Source organism: Balaenoptera musculus, chromosome 1 (genome assembly GCF_009873245.2).
Source record: "Balaenoptera musculus isolate JJ_BM4_2016_0621 chromosome 1, mBalMus1.pri.v3, whole genome shotgun sequence".
NCBI lineage: Eukaryota > Metazoa > Chordata > Mammalia > Artiodactyla > Balaenopteridae > Balaenoptera > Balaenoptera musculus.
In genome coordinates this window covers 89005254-89027095 of record NC_045785.1, presented here as the reverse complement: position 1 = coordinate 89027095, position 21842 = coordinate 89005254, and the positions used below count along the sequence as shown (strand labels likewise).

At 36.3% G+C, this 21842-nt stretch overlaps 1 protein-coding gene and 1 non-coding gene across 2 annotated transcripts in view; one reads left to right on the top strand and one right to left on the bottom strand.

The window, feature by feature from the left end:
* SLC30A7 (solute carrier family 30 member 7) overlaps nucleotides 1-21842 on the bottom strand; it is an 80663-nt gene that overhangs the window by 11621 nt on the left and 47200 nt on the right. The window contains exons 9-10 of the mRNA XM_036859491.1: nucleotides 9194-9284; nucleotides 3054-3203 (exon numbers count right to left, since the gene is read on the bottom strand). Coding sequence (XP_036715386.1) covers nucleotides 3054-3203; nucleotides 9194-9284 — 241 coding nt within the window. The remainder of the gene's footprint in view (nucleotides 1-3053; nucleotides 3204-9193; nucleotides 9285-21842) is intronic.
* Nucleotides 4992-5097, top strand: LOC118887098. Its single transcript, XR_005017888.1, has one exon. It is a non-coding gene; the product is annotated as a U6 spliceosomal RNA (small nuclear RNA).

The window sequence follows — 21842 nt, the reverse complement described above, 5'->3', positions numbered from 1 at the left end:
TGTTGAACCATTTTCACTGCAAGCCTAAGAGAGTCCCTAGTCTCTGCAAGGAATGAAATCAAGTGGGCTTGACCTTAGCTGATAAAAAGGCTTAAAATATGTTTTAGAGCTTAAAATTTTCAAAACCCAAATACAGTTTCCAAAACCAAGGAAGCAGCTGAGTAAACTTTCAACTTCAGCCATTGTAAAAGCCAAGATTTCTAAGGTTACCAGAAGAACCTCCCTCCACATACTTCAATTACAACTTCAGCAGTTCTAAGCACAGACACAGCTGCTCGCACATTTCTAAACCTATAAATTGCATTCCTTCTCAGAGGGAAAATTAAGTGACTTAAGTGCCAAAGTCTTAGGACGGTATGAGGTATCCTAGAGGTGGGCAGAAGCTCAGACTGTGAGGGTGGAAGGACATGGTACAACTAGGAGAAAATCGAGGCTGAAGGAGAGAAGAATGATCTAGAAATGGCAGTGAAAAGCAAGGTTGTTGCTGCTAGTCATGTTCTCCTTTTTGCCTCTGAAAAAGGGAGGAGGTGTGAGAAGGATTCAGACATATTGTGAAGGTTTTGCATGCTGCATTATGAAACTCATGGTGGTACAGACTTCTTATAATGTCTGTTAAGAAAAGACAGTTCTTAAAAGTCTAGAGTAAATAAGTGGTACCAGCATATTGTTTTGTAGTAGAGGAAGTCTGGCTGTTGCCTACACTGTAAGATTATTTCATTAATTATTCCAAAGGAACATAACCATACATCTCTATTAGAGAAGAGAGATCGTTTAATTTATGCTAAGGTCCTGAATTTAAACTGTCAGTCTGCCCCTCTCTCTTTCTCTATATATATGATGCTTAGAAGGGTCTTTAAGGCTTCAGAGAGAAAGTAACAATTGAATTGGACCTTTACATTAGAGTAGGATTTTTGTCTCACACAGATAAGTAAATAGTCTGGTGGGGCTGGCGTATGAAGTACATGGCAATGAATAATAGTAGGAGAGAGGCTTGAAAAGTTAATTGTGTCATGCTAGAAGGTTTGGGCTTTATCCTGGTGGCAATGAGGAGCCACCAAACTTTTATTTTTTAACTTTTTATTTTGAAAAGCCTTAAAGTCAAAAGAATAGCACAATAAATGCATATCTACCCATCACCTATGTAAACCGATCGCAAACATTTTGCCCCATTTGCCTTATTTCTCTATATATGTATTTATTTATAATCCTTTTTACTTTTGCTGAAACATTTGAAAATTAGTTAGACATCCTGATACTTTGCCACTAAAGCCTTCAGCATGTATCTCCTAAGAATACGAGCATCCTTCTATAACAATCCCATTATCGTACCCAAGAAGTTTAACACCTGCACAATTATATGAGCTATTATGTAGTCCATATTCTAATTACCCAATAGTTCCCTTTGTGGCTGTTTCTCCCCAGTCCAAGATCCAATCAAGGACCACACATTGCATTTAACTGTGAAGTCTCCTCTAATCTAGAAGGATCCCCCGTCGTTCCTTTTTTTCCTTTCATGACACTCACACTTTTTAAGAATCCAGGGTAACAGTCCACAAGGTGGGTCTGTCTGGTTGTTTATTAGTGACGGGATTCACATTAACCATTTCTGGCAAGACTGCCACACAGGTCATGCTGTGTACTTCCCACTGCATCACATCAGGAGGGCTGGGTCCGTTTTTAAGCACAGATTTTTTTTTTTAACATCTTTATTGGAGTATAATTGCTTTACATTGGTGTGTTAGTTTCTGCTGTATAACAAAGTGAATCAGCTATACGTATACATATATCACCATATCTCCTCCCTCTTGCATCTCCCTCCCACCCTCCCTATCCCACGCCTCTAGGTGGTCACAAAGCACCGAGCTGATCTCCCTGTGCTATGCAGCTGCTTCCCACTAGCTATCTATTTTACGTTTGGTAGTGTATATATGTCCATGCCACTCTCTCACTTCGTCCCAGCTTACCCTTCCCCCTCCCCATGTCCTCAAGTCCATTCTCTACGTCTGTGTCTTTATTCCTGTCCTGCCCGTAGGTTCTTCAGAACCATTTTTTTTTTTAGATTCCATAAATATGTGTTAGCCTACGGTATTTGTTTTTCTCTTTCTGACTTACTTCACTCTGTATAACAGATTCTAGGTCCATCCACCTCACTACAAATAACTCAATTTCGTTTCTTTTTATGGCTGAGTAATATTCCATTGTATATATGTGCCACATCTTCTTTATCCATTCATCTGTCAATGGACACTTAGGTAGCTTCCATGTCCTGGCTATTGTAAACAGTGCTGCAATGAACACTGAAGCACAGATTTTTAAGGCATGGAATCAGTTTCCTCATTAGATTTATGTGTTAGATAATTTTGGAAGCAGTGTCAACATCTAGATTTTTTGCCAAATATTTCCAGCAAGCTAGACCAAAAAAAAAAAAATCTGTGGTCTCTTTCCTCAGACATTCTTGACATGATGTTCTTATTCTCCCAGTATATACAGAATAACCTAGTAATCACTTTTACTTTATCAGTCACCGACTATGTCAACTCATGATGGCATAAACATTACCTGATATAATTTGGTTGCAATCATGCACTGACTAATTCATGATTCCATATACAGAATTAAGAAAAACTCAACAGCATATTAAGCCATTAAATGGCACAGAAGTAGAGATGGCTTTGCTATCAACAAAAATGTTAACATAGTTTGCTTTTAGCTAACGCCACTGACCAGACATTATTCTTATTTCAAATGCTATCTTAGAATTCCTAGCTTCAAATATCATATAACATGTCTTATAAGGAGTGTACAGTAAGGGAGAATCTACTTTTTCTTAAAGGAGCTCAAATCAGTACAGCAATGAGTAAACAGGACTATCTTCATTAACAGTATTCACTAAAGCAAGGATCTCCCAAATTTGACTCTGGTTGAAAAAAGACTTTCACTTACCTCACAGTGTAGTATATATATATTCAATATGTTAAATAGTAAATATTTTTAAGACTAGTAGATACAATAAATTCCTAGACCCTTAAAAGAAGTTAGTAAAAAAATCATACCTGAGTAAAAATATTATGCGTTTGGCTTAAAATCCACCTGGCATCAGCATCAGGTGCTACTACTAATTTCAAGGTCCCAACATAAACATCAGAACATAAGGTCCAGAAATGCTGTTCTTGTAAACTGTAAACTCCTTGCAACTGCTGCACCTAAAATATAAAGAGCACACATTACCATGGACTCAAGTATAAGTACACCCAACTTAAATTATGCAACACATCAGTAAACATGGATTCTACTCTCTAATGAAAAAAGTGGGCTGGTGGTGGGGAGGGCAGTTTGAATTGATTAACAAATACCTACTGAGTACTTACTATATGCTGGTACCATGACAGGTGTTTGGGAAATATAAATAAACACATATCAAAATTTGTAGGGCACAGCTGAGAGAGCGCCTAAGTGAAATTTACATTTCCAAATACAGTTGACCCGAGAACAGCACAGGGGTTAGGGACGCCAGCCCTCTTCTCAGTCGAAAACCTGAGGATGCAACCAACCATGGATCATGCAGTACTGTGGTTATTTACTATTGAAAAATATCCATGTATAAGTAGAACATGCAGTTCAAACCTGTGTTGTTCAAGGGTCAACTGTACATCGATCAGAAGACAAATATAAATACAAATGAGCTAAGAAATTAGGAAAAAAACAAAGTCAACTTAAGAAATAAAAAGGAAGGAAATAAAGGATGGAAATCAATGATCCACAAATTTAGAAATGACAGAGTTCACAATATCAAAAAACTAGTTCTCTGAAAAGATTAACGAGCTAGAGAGTCAGTGTTTCGTACGTAATGGGGGCATGTTTTAGACAGGACGATTCTTCATCGTGTACAAGTGTCAGGAACTACAGGATCTTTGCATCCCCAAGACCCAGGGAACTACATGCCAACATATACCCTTCCCCAACTCATGTGACAACCAAAAAAGGGAGGGATGTCTCAAAGTTTTTCCAGTGGCTCCTTAAGTGTTCCATACCCTTAGGTTGACAACCACTGGCAAGACAAACTCTGATGGCAGTAAAAAAATAAAATAAATGAACATGCAATTAAACAAAGTACAAAATGAAAAAGGAAAAGAACTACAAACAACAGATTTTAAAAACCATAAAATGGAATACTATATGAATGGATCAATATGTGAGTGTACCAAATACTACAGCTGAGTAGAATCCAAACACTTCTCACCACCTCTACTGCTGTCAGGCTAGTTGAAGCCACCTTAGTTTGGATTATTGTAATACCTTATTAACTGGTCTCTCTATTTCTAGCCTTGCACCTCTTCATCTATTCTCAAAACAGTAGCCCAAGTAAGAATCTGTTACTTTAGATCAGATGCTTTCACTCTGCTCAGAATCCTCCAGTAGATTCCCATCTTACTCTGAACAAAAACCAGTGCTTTCACGATGACCTACATGGACCCACGTCATGTGGCCCCTTGCTATTTACCTTATTTACCTCATCTCCTACTGCTCCTCCCCTTGCTCCCTCTTCCTCAGCTACAGCAGCCTCCTCACCACTCTGAAAAGTCAGGCACACTCCTGTCTCAGGGTATTTGCTATTCCCTCTGCCTGGAGTGTCTTTCCTTACAGATTTCTGCCTGGCCTACTTTGTTTGGGTCTTGACTCAAATGTCATCTTCTCAGGAGGCCCTTCTACTGTTATTCCATCTAAAACTAAAATGCTTTTATTTTTACATTTCTCTGCTTTGTTTTACTTTTCGGCATGTAATGTCGCACACTACATTACTTATGTTATTTATATTGTTTCTTGCCTGTCTCCTCTGGCAGAACTCAAGCTCAATAAAGGCAGGGATTTATTTTCGATTTTTATGTTTTGTATCCTCAGCACCTAAAACTGTAAGGACCTAAGCCTGGCCCAAGTAAATGCTCAGTAAATAGTACATGTATGTATATAAAATGAATATAAATTCAATTTTGGTGTTTGCTTTGGTAGCACATATACTAAAATTAGAATGATCAGAGAAGATTAACATGGCCCTTGTGCAAGAATGACATGCAAATTCATGAAGTGTTCCATGGTCATTTCACAATGTACATGTATATCAAAACAACACATTGTACACTTTAAATATACATAATTTTCATTTATCAATTTTATCTCACTAAAGCTGGAAAAAATAAATAAATAATAAAATCAGAAAAGCAACAACAAAAAACACAATTTCAAAAATCCAGACAAAATGAATAAATTTCTGGAAATACAGAAAATGCTGTAATATAAGAAAAAAACCAGAAAATATAAAAGGGCCATTAAAAACTGAAAAGGTAATAAAAGTTCTCTTTCATAAAGCACCTCCCCAACCCCAGTCCCAGAGGGCAGACTTTCAAGAAACTTAACATAACCTCTTAGTTTTGCCAGAAAATAAAAAAGAGGTGCTATCTCATATAAGTAAGAATTAATCTTGATCCCCAACCAGATAAAGACAATAAATCATAAGCTAATTTCTCTTATGAATTAAATAAGCTAACTCCAACAGTATATTAAAAAATAACATATCATGACTAAGTTAGGTTTATCCCAAGAGGGAAAGATTAAGCACCAGAAACTCTATTACTGTTATTCTTCAATTAGTGAAGCAAAGGAGAAAAATCACATAGTCATTTCAATAAAAGCATTACAATTATTTAATAAAATTCAACCCCTATTTATGATTAGAAGGACACTTCCTTAACTTAATAAAAGCTATCTACCCAAAATGTACAGAAAACACTTAAGGAAAAAACGTTAGATGTATTCTCTTGAAGATCAGGAAAATCTTTACAAAGATGTCCATATCACCACTATTGTTTAATATCTCTGTATAGATCTGGAGGAGATGAACTAAGATCAGAACCCAGAAGTTAAAACAAAGGCTCAATGTAAAAAGATCTTTATAACAATTACAGCAATTTAAAAGAGAAAGAGGTTACTCTGTGAAGGGGTTAACTACTGATTCCTGGAAATAGTCAAGAAGCTCAATGACCAACTGAATGTCGCAAAGGAGATTCTTCCAACAGACAGAAGTCTGGGCCAAATGAATAATAAGATCTTTTTGAATTCTGAGATTCCCTGATTCTTAAGTTATCTATTTGGGATGTCAATTAAGAAAAAGTTGAACTTATATCTATCAAAAATATTTATTTTTATCAGAATTTGATGCATGTAGGATTACTTTCTATAAGCTCCAAGACACTTGGTGGGAAATGTGAGACAATAACCATTGTGCCCTTTAAAAAATCTGCTTTTACTAGGGAAAGAGGTCAAGGTGGACTTCCTCTTCCTCTTTCAGGACTCTGATGACACAGTGGTTTGAACCTGATATCCCTCCACACTTTTCTAAATGGAAATGGTATACCGCTAGGGAAACAACACCCTGACTGAACAGATTTCTTCTACCTCCATAGATAGAGCAGTACAAGCACATTCCTGCAGTTATCCTAAAGCATAAGTTAAGGAATGATTCTTATAGAAACTGGCATTAACTTTACTCAAATTAAAAAAAGTGGGGAAAGTGTAGCTACAGAAGAAAATCTGTGTTGCTCTTCCAGCTCTGACAGTGTAGTTTAACAGAAAGAGCATGAGCTTTTAAAGCCAGAATGACATGGATTCAAATCCAGATTCAGCCACTACCATCTGTGACTTTAGATGAGTTACTTAAATCCTTGAACCTCAATTTTACTCAATTTTCCTAGGGAAAGGAAGATGAAACTTACCCTGTATGGTTAATGTGAAGAAAAGAAACAATATATGTAAATCACTTAATATAGGTACCAGCTTAGAGTAGGCATTCAATAAATTGCCCCTTTCTCTTCCACAACTATGCTGACTGGTCCTACCTTAAAATCATAAAACCACAAATGTCAAATGGGCAGCACTTCACTTTCCCTATCTCAAAAAGAACTATTCTATACCTTCTCTTTTCTCCTCTGGTCTTCTAATTTCTCTGCATGATTACTCTGCCCTGTAAATCAAAGAGAAAATAGAAGCACACAGAAAATCCCTTATCCTGCACCACCAAATCCACCAGTCAGCCCTCATCTCTTTCAGCACTTTCTGTTTTCCCTTGGGGGATACAGTACCCCTGCCTCCTATCTACAATTAATTCCTCCATAGTGCTTTGGGTTCTATCCTTTTTCACCTTCTCAAGAACTTCATTCCTTCAGCAGGTAGTGAAGTAACCTGCTTCACTACCATACCATCAATTTCTTCCTGTCAGTCGGACTGTTCCCATCAGTAACACACAGGCTCCAGAACTGCACTGTGTAATATGGAAGTCACTAGACACATGTGACTAAATATATGAAAATGAAATGAAATTTAAAAATTAGTTGCGCTAGCTCAAATTATTAAGCTTCAAGCGCTCAATAGCCACATGTTCCTTGTGACTTCCATACTGGACAATGTAGATTATTGAACATCTCCATTATTGGGGAAAGTTCTCTGGGATGCTGTTTTAAAAAATCTTATTTTAAAAACAAATTCCCTCACCATTGTTACTATATCTACAGCCAAGCTATCAGCTCATTTCTTTGTTCCCTTTAACAACACTTCTTAAAAAAAGTTGACTGTAACCACTATCTCTACCTCCCCAATTCATTTTCTCCTTAATCTGCTATTATCATGCTTTCTCCAAACTCTACTGAAAATGCTTTTATCAATGCCATTAATGCTGTTCATGATCCCAATCAATGGTCACTTCTCTGTTCCTACTGTAATTGCCTCACAGAAATATTTGGCACCGTTGATTACTTCCTCCTTCTTCAACTTCTTCTGGGTTTTCCAGCTCCCATTCCTGGCTTTCCCACCTGTGCTCTAAATCTGGAGTTGAAACTTGACCTAAAGATTAGAGCTTAATCCTCCCAAGGTAATCTCACATAATCCTAATGTTTTAAATGCTAGTCATATACTGATGACTCAAAACTCCTCCTAGTTCTAATCAGTCCCTAAAATTCCAGATGTGCATATCCAACCACTTAAGTGACATTTCCCCTAGAGGTGCAGTAGGCATTTCATTTTTAACATATCCAGAATAGAACTCTCGATCTGGGAGGATCTTCCACCCTCACACCTGCATCAACCTCAACAAATGGTATTAGCATCTACCTAGTTGCGATTCAACACTTTTTCTCCCCTCTGCTAATATAATCCATCTCCAAAAACTTATCCAAAATATCTACTTAGCTCCATTTTCACTTCTACCACTGTAGTCCAGGCCACGATTTTTCAGATTAGAAGATAACAGCCTCTTAACTGGTTTTCTTTGCTTTCATTCTCCCTAGAGTTTATTCTCTAATAGCAAGCAGAATAAGCTTTTAAAAACTTAAATTTTGTGACACTCTACCTGCCTAAAAGCTTTCTAATGCTTCCCACTGAATAGAATTAAATCTAAACCTCTTAGTAAGACCAAAACCTCTATATGATCTGTCCTCTGCCATTCTCCCCAGCCTTTCCAGCCCCTCTTCCCTTTATTATGCTTCAGCCACAATGGCTTTTTTTTTCCTGTTTTTCAAACACACTAAATTAGTTCCAGTCATAGACCTTTTTGCATTAGCATTTTCCTTTGCTTGGAATACTCTTCTCCAAGATTTTCATGTCTGGCTCCTTCTTGTCAACAAGATTTCAATTTCCTTGAATATGACTTCCTGGATAAATCTGACGTAGCCATCCATGTCTCACATGACTTTGTTTTATTTCTGTTATAGTAATCATCACTGATATTTTCTTATTTATTTATTGTTTAGTGCCTGTGTTTCCCCACCAGACCATAAATTCTTTGATAGATCCTGACTACCTTATTTACCATTACACTCCCTAGTACCTTAGAAGAATATATGGCATAAAAGGGGAGCTCACAAAATCTATGCTGAAGAAATGCTTATATCATCTGCTATTCGTATGTATATTTTAAAAGAGCTGCTTGATTTCTAGATGAGGACAACTTCTACCACATTTTCTTTAGTGACGCTCAATATTTTCCAATGATTTTATTCTGGTTTGTATAAATGGCATTCATGGTCAGCATTCAGTCTTGGCAGAAATACTAAATTATACACACATGCTACCCATATTTATAAAAGTTATAACCCCTAACAGCTTGGAAACAACCAAAACCCAATGGTTTGGAAGCTTTGAAACTTACCCTCTGATAGCACTGAGGGAGAGTATTTTCCAAAAGGGGAGGAGTTCTCTGCATTAATATTCCAACAGACTCTCTTAAAAGAGGAATAACACTATAGAAAAGGAAGACATCAAACTTATTAAAGCCACATTCTGACAATCCCATCCTGCAAGAAAGTAATAATATACCTCCCAATAGAATATAACAAAGATTTGTCAGAATAATATGAGGAAAAAGAATCCAGCCATTGCTCCAAATTTTTCATGGGACAAATAAGTTATTTAAAGTAAAAGTAAAAGAGCTAAATGAAATACATCAATGTATGAAACAATAAACATACTACTGAACAGTACTGGAGCATCTAAAATTTAAACACAGCAGTCGTTCAACTGTCATTTAAAATATGACTTCAAATGGCTAGAATCTTCAAGGATAATCTATAAAGCATATCATGGCCAACTGGTCCTTGACGTTTATCAAATATTTACATTCATTTATCTGAACAGTACTGTTAAGGAAAATACAAAAAAATTAATACAGTATATTAAGTTCATTCGTCCAGTGTTTTTCCAACCCGATGATATATCAGTCTTCTTTGATTATTAAAAAAAATAGGAGCCTGGATATAGCCACAGATCTAGTGAATCAGCACCTCTAGTGATAGGGCCCCAAAGCCTGTATGAATTGATGTAATTAGTCCTCAACCAGTATTTGGAAATTATGGCTTTAGGCTACTTGGATGGTTAAATGCACAGAAAGCAATTAATAGTGTAATGGTGAGGGTGACTCTAATGCAGTAGTTTTCTAAACCAGCTACATATCAAATTCACCTTACAGTCTTGTTTGTTGTCATTTCTAACATACTGAATGAGAATCTCTGAGGGAGAGTTGAGGCATCTATGTTTTTAAAAAGCTCTTCAGGGAGAGTCCAATGAGTCAGGGGGTGAGGCACTGCTCTATTTCTTGAAGCAGACTGAGAGGGAAGGTCAAGAATAGCTTCATTACACTTAATAGCTTAAGCCAGTTCTTTCTTTTAAACTTGTAGAATCTCAATATTTCTAGAGTAAAACCCCTCCTGATTATAGCTATAGGAGATAGAGATAAAAACAAAACAAAACAAAACATATACCTTTTTAAGGAAGGTAGAAGGTGAAGTGTACCTTAAAAGATTAGTAGTACTTCTGACAGATAGAAAAGAAAGAGAAGATATTAATGAAGACGCAAAGGAACAGGGACAATGCTTGTCTTGTTCACTGTTATATTCCCAAGGAGGCCTAGTAAAGTGCTGGTCACAAAGTGGGCCCACAATAAATACTTGTTGGTTAAATGAATGATAAATGCATAGATATTAGATGTTTTAGAATCTAGATTAAAGAAAGGAAAGGCCCCAGGGAAGAAATTAGGAGACTGTTCCATACTTTGTGTTCAGTGATAAGTACTTGGATAGGGAGGGTACAAACAGGAACAGAAACAAATAGAAAAATTAAACAGATACTGAGAGATATTGAGAAACTGGTGTCCAGGGAAGCAACACCAAGGGCAAGCTTAGAAAACTGAAAGTGTGGAGGGAATAGCAGTAATGAATATAAAAGCTCAACGTAGACAGGAGTTTAAGTCACATTCAAATGAAAATATTCTTCAGTCAGATAGTGATTTACGAGCCAAGAATAATTAGATGCCACCTTTAATTGCTTCTTCTCCCTTAAAACCCTCATCCTCTAAATCACCAAGTTATCATGACTTAACATTCTAAACATTTCTAAACTCCATCACCTCCCCGTCACTCTATTACATATGTCTACAATAATCTCCATATCACTTCACTTGGATTATTATAATAGCCTCCTAAATGGTCCCTTTACCTCTAGTCTTATTTCCTTAAGTCTGCTGTGACAGGCAGCTTTAAAGATGGATCCCAATGACCCCTGCCTCCCTAGCGTTCATGCTCTTGTGTAATCCCTTCCCCTTGAGTGTGGGCTGGATCTAGTGACTTGCTCCTAATGAGTTAAGTATGGCAAAAGTGACAAGATGTCAATTCTAAATTAAAGTAGTCTGGCTTCCATCTTGTTCACCCTCCTCTCTTGCTCTCTCACTTGCTTGCTCAAAGCTGCCACGCTGTGAGCTGTCCTATGGAGAGGCCCAGGGCAAGGAACTGAGAGATGCCTCTGGAGAGGAACTGAGACCCTCAGTCCAACAGCCCAAAAGAAACTCAATACCGTCAACAGCCACTTCAGTGAGCTTGGAAGTGGATTCTCTTCCAGACGAGCACTGGAATGACTGCAGCCCTGGCTGACACCTTGACTGTCACCTTGTTAGAGACCCTGAGCCAGAGCCAGTTAGCCACGCTCAGGTTCCTGAACCAAGGCAAAGATAATAATGTGTGTTATCTCAGCTACGAGGTTTTTGTGTTAAGTTCTTATGCATTCATAGATAACTAATATAACCATTCTTTACAAAGCCATTAGACTAATCTACCTAAAAGCAGTATCTGACTCTATCCCTTCCCCCTTTAAAAAAAATCCATTAAGAGCTCCCTACTGCCTAGGGGATTAAGTGTAAGCTCTTTCACATGGTATATTTTTTGATCTGCCCTCCTCTTTTGATCTCCACCTCCTATCATTTTTGCTTCACATTTTAAACTCTCTAAAACGTAAGCATGTTTGTACTTTCACTTTCTGCTGTTTTTCCTTTCATGCTTTGGCTCATGCTGTAACCTCTCTAGAATGTCCCTAAACTGCCCTGTAATCTGGCTTCTATTCCTTCTTTAAAATCTCAAGTGTCACCCCTTTTAGGGTATATTCCCTGATCCCAAACTGTCCTCCAAACTGTATAAATGTCCTCTCTGTGCTCCTGTAAAACATCTGTGATACCTATAGTAACACTGGAGGAAAAATGGGTGGAAAGCAACTGGAATCAGGGTTAAGGATTTTGACAGTGAAAGAACATCTGTTATTCCTTCATCTAACCTGAAGAGTAGTGTCTGTTTCTATCTACTGTGCTGTGATTAAATAGGTGAGGACTCCCTGGATTTACCAAAAAGGCAAAGAAAAACAACACAGTAGAATAATAAGGCATAATTCAACCATTACATTTTTTCTTTCCTCTCTCCATCCTCATTTCTCAGGAAAAAGAAAGGATCAGTCACTAAATGTTTCTATATATCTAATTTACACAATGTTTATGTTTTCCTACTTTCCTTATTGTACTTCTCAGAAAATGAGGCACAAAAATGGTTCCCCTAGAATAACTGTTCGAGAATAAGCAATTTAAAAAAATGTTTTATACAGCAGGTTCTTATTAGTTATCTATTTTATACATATTGGTGTATATATGTCAATCCCAATCTCCCAAATCATCACACCACCCCCACCAGAGAATAAGAAAAGAATTTCCATGTGCCCACTAAATTTAGCTATTTTGATAATTTCTTCTCCAATCTTTACCTCAAGAAACTGCTAATAATCTGGAGATATCTGAGGTGGAAAAATCACTCAAATGTAAAAATCATGAGACTTGGGTTCTAATTCTACCATTAAATAGCTTCAGGCAAATAGTATAACATTCCAGAGCATCAGTTTTCTCATCTATAAAATGAGGAAGTAGATTAAATATCTAGGCAATTTCTTCCATCTTTAATTTATTTTCATTCAAAAAGAAAAAAAAAAAGGTCAATCTACAAGGAATACTGAGAGAGAATATATTTGGAAATGAAAGAAAATAAGTCGCCTTTCTATTCTAAACAGCAGCAACAACAATGCACAGCAGCATCCTCAAATGAGGTACACTTCGCCAACGAATTTAATCTATTACTACTTAGGTAATCCTGCCAATGGATTTTATTATGCAATCAATACAAATAAGCAATAATTAAGCACTACATGCTTTGCTTGGAATCAGATTTTCTCGAATCAGATGGAATCTTACTCTAGAGTTGTGGTAATGGAGACCTAGTGCACCGAAGTAACTTGCCCAAGGACATAGCCAGTGAATGGGAGAGCTAGAATAATAAGAACAGGTCTTTTGACTCCAAACTCAATCTTGAAAAGTTCAAGTCAACATTTACTATATGCCTACCATGTGCCAGACATGTGCTAGGCACCAGAAATAAAAAGATAAATAATACACAATGCCTTACCTCAAAGGAATTCACAACTATTGAAAAAGCCTGTAGAGATCAATGGAAATCAGGCAACAAACACTTATTTAGGACCCACCATTTGGAGGAAGGCACATATGAATTCAAAACAACTGTAGATTAAAAGCCTGTATCCAATTTCATTTCCCATGAACTTTTGGTGAACTTTTTTTTATTAGTATGTTGACAACTTACTATTGAATATACCTTTAAAAATAAAAAGTATAACTTTCAAAATAAAGTGGGGGGAAAAGGAATAGAAGAGAACATGGACTCTACTGTAACAGGCATGCAATATGAGCAATGATGTTACTTAAGCAATAGTTGCAAAATATCACCTTGCAAACAACTTTTAAAATATTTATTGTCTTAGAATACCTAGGGCTAGTCTAGCTTTCCTTGCAAAGAGCTAAAGCACAATTAATACAAAAGAGTTGAGTCCAATCTAAAATAATCCTTAAGGAGATCAGCTTTAAAACATTAAAGACATTCCCTTAATACAGTCTCTTAATAAGTCACCCAAAATAACCATCTACAAATTTATCCAAACCTTTGTTCAAATTTTTATGTGTTAACCCACGTGTATTGCCTCTCAAAGACTGCTACTCCCTTGTAAGAACAACAATAACAACAACTAGTACGGCCCTTTTTCTCCTAAAATTTACTTTCACCTGTGGCCCTTAGTTTGAGGATTCTAGAACTGGTGAAGTTCCATGATCACAGATTACACACTATTAGAATTAACAGAGGGGACTTCCCTGGTGGCACAGTGGTTAAGAATCCGCCTGCCAATGCAGGGGACACGGGTTTGAGCCCTGGTCTGGGAAGATCCCATGTGCCGTGGAGCAACTAAACCCATGCACCACAACTACTGAGCCTGCGCTCTAGAGCCCACGAGCCACAACTACTGAGCCCGTGTGCCACAACTACTGAAGCCCGTGTGCCTAGAGCCCGTGCTCTGCAACAAGAGAAGCCACCGCAATGAGAAGCCAGCACACCACAACGAAGAATAGCCTCCGCTCGCCGCAACTAGAGAAGCCCACGAGCAGCAAAGAAGACCCAACGCAGCCAAAAATAAATAAATAAATTTATAAAAAAAGAATTAACAGAGAATTTATAGATCACTCATTTTAACACAATTCAAGAACCATAATGCAGGTAAATATTTTAATAATAAAATTAATGTTAGAAGCAAGCATCTATTTTAAAATAACTAAATAAAAGATATAACTGATACATATAAGGAAATAATATATAGAGAGTGTACCAACAGGTTCTTACTGATTTTGTTATACTATAAAATTTGGAATGGTTGCCTACTTAGGTAGAATTTTAATAAAATGTTTACATTCAACAGCAGCAAGCATTTCACCAAAGCACATGGAAGCATCACACTAATTTTCTCCAATAATAATTTTAAAATATTGTTAAGAATTTCAGATGTAGGAGCTATATAACTAGGTTATGAAACTGGGGCGGGGAGAAAAAGATGCTTGCTAAATCACATGGTGATAAGCAATTTAGAACCAAAGCCAATTTCTATAACAATCTCAGAGGTCATAAAAATGTAAAAGAAACCTGTAGAACCTCTATTTTTGCTTTTTTAAAATTGTGTTTAGCTCAGGAGTTTGCGCCCATATTTTTCTGATTAACTATTGTAATAGGGAATCATAAAATAGATTTTAGCATGGATCTATCTAGCCATAATGAAAGGATACGGGGAAAAAGACAAACTTAGCAAATTCCTGACTGAGCTAAGACTTAGAGCTGCATCCAAACCCCAAAAGTAAGCATTTGGAAACAATTAGAGGTTCACTTCTGGTTGACTAACTCAATTCTAGCTTTAACAGTGAAATAGCATTTTCCTAGCATATATAAAAAGAATGAGTCATTAGGTACATGAGTTTACCAGTAAAACATGGTAATAGTTTTATTCCTCAAAAGCTGAAGATAAATCAAATTTACAATCATACAATCAGAAACTTAAAATTAATATGAAAGCTTAAATGCTAGCAGATTAAATAAGCAACAGTTATTACTCTTTATTGCCAGTAACTTTGTAAATGAAAAAATATTCAAATCTAACTTCAAAAGCAGCATATTTAGTGAGTCTCACCATTTCAACAGTACGTAAAATTACCTAGCAATAATTATAAGCAAACCAAACCAAAGAAAAGGGTACACATTATGAAAACTTTTGAAGAACAATCAGACTGGTGATAATCATAATCATTAACAATAAAAAATTTCAGAGAGTTGAAACTATTACTTAGATCTGAGAATAAATATCTATTAATAATAATTAAAACATAATTACTGATTCACCTTTTTTGAATTGGCTAACGGGCTTAAGTCCTCCTGCATATTACCAGTGGTTCTTATAATCTACAAGCATATAGATAGCTGTACTTTATAAAAGGACCCATAAATTTGAAGGTGTAGTATATATCATATACTCAAAAGTGCTTAGTGGACAAAAAAACCAAAGAAAATTGGCCCCCAAAAGCAATGTATTCTGCATTCAGATATGGTGGTCCTATGACAAGCTGTAAATATGCAGTCATATTTACACAAATAAAATGATTCCGTAGTAAAAAACAATTACCCATTAACCCAGAATTTCATGAGCCTAATATAGAACAGATAACCCAGAACCACAGGAATTGTGGTTTGCCTTATAATTATTCTGAGTTTCTGAAACCTATGGTTTAAATCAATGCATATTTACAGAGTACCTACTTTACTCAATAATGGAGACAGTAAGATATCCTAAAATACCCTTAGAACTTAGAGCCAAAGTCATGAAAAGGTCACTCTTTTCCTTAAACTTCTGGAACTTAGTTATAACACTTAATGCATTTGGTCTTTGGACTAAAAGCATTAGTAAATAATGTCAAGTTAGTAAATAGTAATGTCTTTCTTTAGACAACACTTAATAGTTTTTAAAGTATTTAATAAATTTTTTCCAATTTGATCCTCACAACAACCTTAAGTAACTTTCAGAAAACGTTGGAATCACAGATGTAAGCAAGATCATAAGAGATCATTTAGGCCAACCCCCTCATTTTACAGAAAAGAAAACCATCTCAGAGAGATTAAGACAACTTGTTCTTTGTTACACACACCAGCGTGGCAGAGCTGGGTGGGATAACTCCAAGACTATAGCTCCCTGCACTACACTGCAGAGTCTCATCATGATCGAGTCCTCTGGAGTCAGAGACCATATTATATTCTTTTAATTCCCAGTGCCCAGCACAGTGTATGGAATATAATAAGTGCTTGACATATGACTGCTGAATGCATAGTCTATTTTAAAATTTCAAACACTAGCGGAAGATTAAAATGTAAAACATCCCTTGTTTGACATGACTTTCAGCCCTTCACAATAACAGCTAAATAACAAAACAAGGAAAGAGCCCCTCAATTTAGTCATTTCCCCAAAAGAATCTCCAATAAATAGAAGCAAAAGTATCTTATCCTCTATTCAAGTATAGGTGAGAAAGAACTAATCACACTTAGGCAGAAGTAATTAACATTCCCAGCTCTTGATGTGCAATTTGTTACCTTAATAAAGGCTCTTTATTCTCATGAATAAGAATATTCTCATAAATAAGAAACTAAAATCACACCAACAATATAAGTAAAAAAAAAAATTACTAAGTGATACATATGTATCCATGAAGAGCAAAGGTGCAAATAAATAAGAAAAATGAATGAGAATTCATAATACCCTGTCAAGAGGGAGGGAAATGGGGAAAAACAATGGAATAAAAGAAGTAAGAAGAGAGGACTTCCCTGGTGGCGCAGTGGTTAAGAGTCCACCTGCCAATGCAGGGGACACGGGTTCGAGCCCTGGTCCGGGAAGATCCCACATGCCGCGGAGCAACTAAGCCCATGTGCCACAACTACTGAGCTTGCGCTCTAGAGCCCACGAGCCACAACTACTGAAACCATGTGCCACAACTACTGAAGCCTGTGTGCCTAGAGCCTGTGCTCTGCAACAAGAGAAGCCACCGCAATGAGAAGCCCACGCACTGCAATGAAGAGTAGTCCCCACTCGCCGCAACCAGAGAAAGCCCGCGCACAGCAACGAAGACCCAAGGCAGCCAAAAATAAATAAATATTTTTTTTTAAAAAAGGAAAAGCAGAGAAAAAGGTGAAAGGATTTAAAAAAAAGAAAAAGACGAGGACAAAGAGCACCACAAGATATACATAGTTTTGAGAGAAGACTGGAATAAATCTTCTTCTTCTTATTATTAAATATGGTAACATTTGTATTGAAAAGATCATGAGACTTGGAGGTACCTCCCCATTACCTCTGCAACTCACTGAAAGCAGTGGCGAGGCTAAGATGGACAAAGGCAGGAGATGAAGCTCTTTAAGGAAATCTGCATTTTAAAAAGTACAGAAGTGAAGAAACAGGACTTTATTTAGGAAAACCAGATAAGAGGGCAAGAAATATTTATTAATCACTTCAGTGATCACAAGTTTTAACTCAGAACAAAAAGGCCTTAAGATCAGCAAGAAAAATTCAAAAGGAATGGGACCAGAGTGCTGATCAAATACCTAGGTTCAACAAGGCTATTAGGAATCTGAGCTAAACAGTGTCTATCTGGTTTTAGGTTAAGCAATTAACACACAATGCTTGCCAAGTGGCAGGTCTGTTCTAGGCTTGGTATATCTTAACCTATTTAATCCACATATAACAAATTATGAGGAAGATATAACTATCATTGCCACTTTAAAGATGAAAAATTGAGGCTAAATGGCTTGTCCAAGGTCACACAGATAAAAGGTAAAAACAGGATTTGAACCCAGGCAGTTCTGCTCCACAGTAAATGCTCTTAACTTCTCTGCAAGACTCCTTCCAATTAAGTCATCAGCGTGGCTTTGCTAGTGCTCCCAAAGCACCTTTACCAAAAGGAGAATTCTGACATTAGGAGATGCTGACCTTCAAAGTGTATAGGAGGCCTGGACCACAAAAAGAAATTTAAAAGCTCTGAAAAAGATGATCAGTAATAACAATATGAAAGTTTTCTGCCATCTGAGAGCTGACTGGTATAGTCAAAAGTTGAACAGAAGCAAACCCCTGACACCTAGTTTCTGTTCTGGGCCCATCCTCAATGATAACTTCCAAAGTCACACGTCTGAGAAGCAAACCTAATGTAGGAAATGAAAAGCAAAGGAAAAAGTACCCTTACTTGCTTACCCAAATTAAACTTAAAATATCACTGTGAGGGCTTCCCTGGCGGCACAGTGGTTGAGAATCTGCCTGCTAATGCAGGGGACACGGGTTCGAGCCCTGGTCTGGGAAGATCCCACATGCCACGGAGCAACTAGGCCCGTGAGCCACAACTACTGAGCCTGCATGTCTGGAGCCTGTGCTCCGCAACAAGAGAGGCTGCGATAGTGAGAGGCCCACGCACCGCGATGAAGAGTGGCCCTCGCTTGCCACAACTAGAGAAAGCCCTCGCACAGAAATGAAGACCCAACACAACCAAAAATAAATAAATAAATAAATAAATAAAAATAAAATTAAAAAAATATACATATCACTGTGAGAGTATAATTTTTATTAAATATCTCAAAGTAGGTTTCTAATTGCTACAGTGCTACATTGGATGCTGACTACATTAAAATATTTAGTTACTGAGGTAGGAGTAGAAATCATGTTTTCAAAGGATAAATTAAGCAAGAGAACAGAGTAACAAGTGCAGACTATACCTAGTGGTGGAGAATTTCAAATTAATTACACACAAATTAACAATGAACAATGAATAATCAAAGGGACTAATAGTTTTTCTTTTGGCAGGAGTAAATTAAGAGTAGAAAAAAAATATGCTTTCAACCTTTTAAATTTTACTTTTATTTTTTTAAAGGCTAAAAATGTCTATGATTCCGAAGTCAAAAGTATATTTAAGATATACATTCAAAGTCTCACTTCTAATCCCTTCCCTCTGCCTAGAGGTAACTATATTTATTATATTTGTTTTTGGTTTATTCTTTCTGTTTCTTTTCAAAATTATAAGAAAACATGCAGATTATATGTGTATCTCTTCTCCTTATGGAAAAGGTAATAGTACTACTTTTTGCCTATCTTATGCTATACTCCTATATATCATTTGCTACATATCAAGCGCTATTTTGTTTTCTTAACAATACATATTGAAAATAACGTCACATTACCATATAGAGATATTCCTTTTTCTTTTTTTATTATTATTATTACGGTAAAAAAAACATGTAACACTAAATTTATCATCTTAACCATTTTAAAATGTATAGTTCAGTAGTGTTAAGTAACATTGTTGTGCAAAAGATCTCTAGACCTTTTTCACAGTGCAACACTGAAACTCTTTACCCATTAAACACTATAATTCCCGTCCCTCCTGCCCCCAGCCCTTGGCAACCACCTTTCTACTTTGTTTCCACAATTTTGACTACTTTATATATTTCATGTGAGTAGACTCATACAATATTTGATCTTTGGGATTGGATTATTTAGCTTAGCATAATGTCTTTGAGTTTCATCCATGATGTAGTGTGTGACAGAACTTCCTTCTTTTTAAAGGCTACATAATATTCCATTGTATGCATATACATTTTCTTTATCCATTCATTTGTTGACAGATATCTGGGTTACTTCTACCTCTTGGCTACTGTGAATAATGCTGCAATGAACATGGATATATGAAAATATTTTTGCAATCCTGCTCTGAGTTCTTCTGGACATGTACCCAGAAGTGGAATTGCTAGATCATATGGTACTCTATTTTTAACTTTCCATAATGGTGGCATCATTTTACATTCCTATTAACAGTGCACAAAGGCTCCAAATTCTCCACATCCTTGCCAGCACTTGTTACCTATTCTTTTGATAGCAGACATCCTGATGGGTGTGAGGTGATGTCTTGTCATTTTGATTTGCATTTCCCTAGTGATTAGTAATGCTGAGCATCTTTTTACGTGCCTATTGGCCAGGTGTAAATCTTCTTTGGAGAAATGTTTATTAAAATCCTTTGCTTATTTTTATATTGGTTTGTTTTGTTGTTGTTGTTGAGTTGTAGACCTTCCTTATATATTCTGAATATTAACATCTTACAAGATACATATGACTTGCAATTATTTGCTCCAATTCCATAGGGTGCCTTTTCACTCTGCTGATTGCTCCTTTTGATGAGCAGAAGTTCTTAAGCTTGGTAAAGTCCAATTTGTCTATTTTTTATTTTTTTTGCCTGTCTTCTTTGGTTAGTATCCAAGAAATCATTCCCAAAACCAATATTCTGAAACTTTTCTCCTAGGAGAAAAGTTTTTGTCTAGGAGTTTAATAGTTTTAGATCATATGTTTAAGGTCTTTAATCCATTTGGAGTTAATTTTTTTATGTGGTGTAAAGTAAGGGCCCAACTTCATTATTTTGCATGTGGATATCCATTTTCTCAAAACCATTTGTTGAGGAGACTGCTTTATCCCCATTGTGTAGTCCAGGCATCCCTGTCAAAAATCATTTGGCTATATATATGCAAATGTTTACTTCTGGGCTCTTTACTCTGTTTACTGGTCTATATATCTGTCTTTATGCCAGGACCACACCATATAAATCACTGTTTCTTTGTTGTTATGTTTTGAAATCAGAGAGTGTAAGGCCTCCAACTTTGTTCTTCTTTCTTAAGATTGTTTTGGCTATCATAGTCTCTTCACATTCCATACAAGTTTTAGGATTTTTAAAAAATTTATTTCTGAAAAAAAAAATGTCATTAGGATTTTGATAGGGATTGCACTGAATCTGTAGATGACTTTGGGCAGCATACACATTTTAACGATATTGAAGTCTTCTGATCCATGCATGAGATGTCTTTCCATTTATTTATATCTTTGATTTCTTTTAGCAATGCTTTATAGTTTTCAATGTACACATGTTTCACCTCCTTGGTGAAATTTATTCTTAAGTATTTTATCCTTTTTGGTGCTATGGTAAATGGGATTGTTTTTAAAATTTCCTTTTCTGATTGGTCATTGTTATTATATAAGAATGCAACTGGGTTTTGAGTGCTGATTTTGTATTCTGCAACTTTGCTGAATTCTTTTATTAGTTCTAACAGTTTTTGTGTGTATGTGTAATATTTAGGATTTTCTACATATAAGATCATGCCATGTGTGAACAGGGATAATTTTAATATTTCTTTTCCAATTTGTATGCCTTTTCTTTTTCTTGCCTGATTGCTCTAGCTAGAACTTTCAGTACTATGGCGAATAGTAGTGGGAAAATTGGGCATCCTTGCCTCATTCTTGATCTTAGAGGAAAAGTTTTCATTCCTCCCCAGGTGTGGGTTTTTCACATATGGCTTTTTTTATGTTGAAGTAGTTTCCTTCTAGTCTTGGTTTGTTAAGTGTTTTTAATCATGAAAGGGTGTTGAATTTTGTCACTTTTCTGCATTGTTTGAGATGACCACATCTTTTCTTCCTTCATTTTGTTCATATGGTGTATAATACTGATTGATTTTCATTATGTTGAACCATCCTTACGTTCCAAGTAT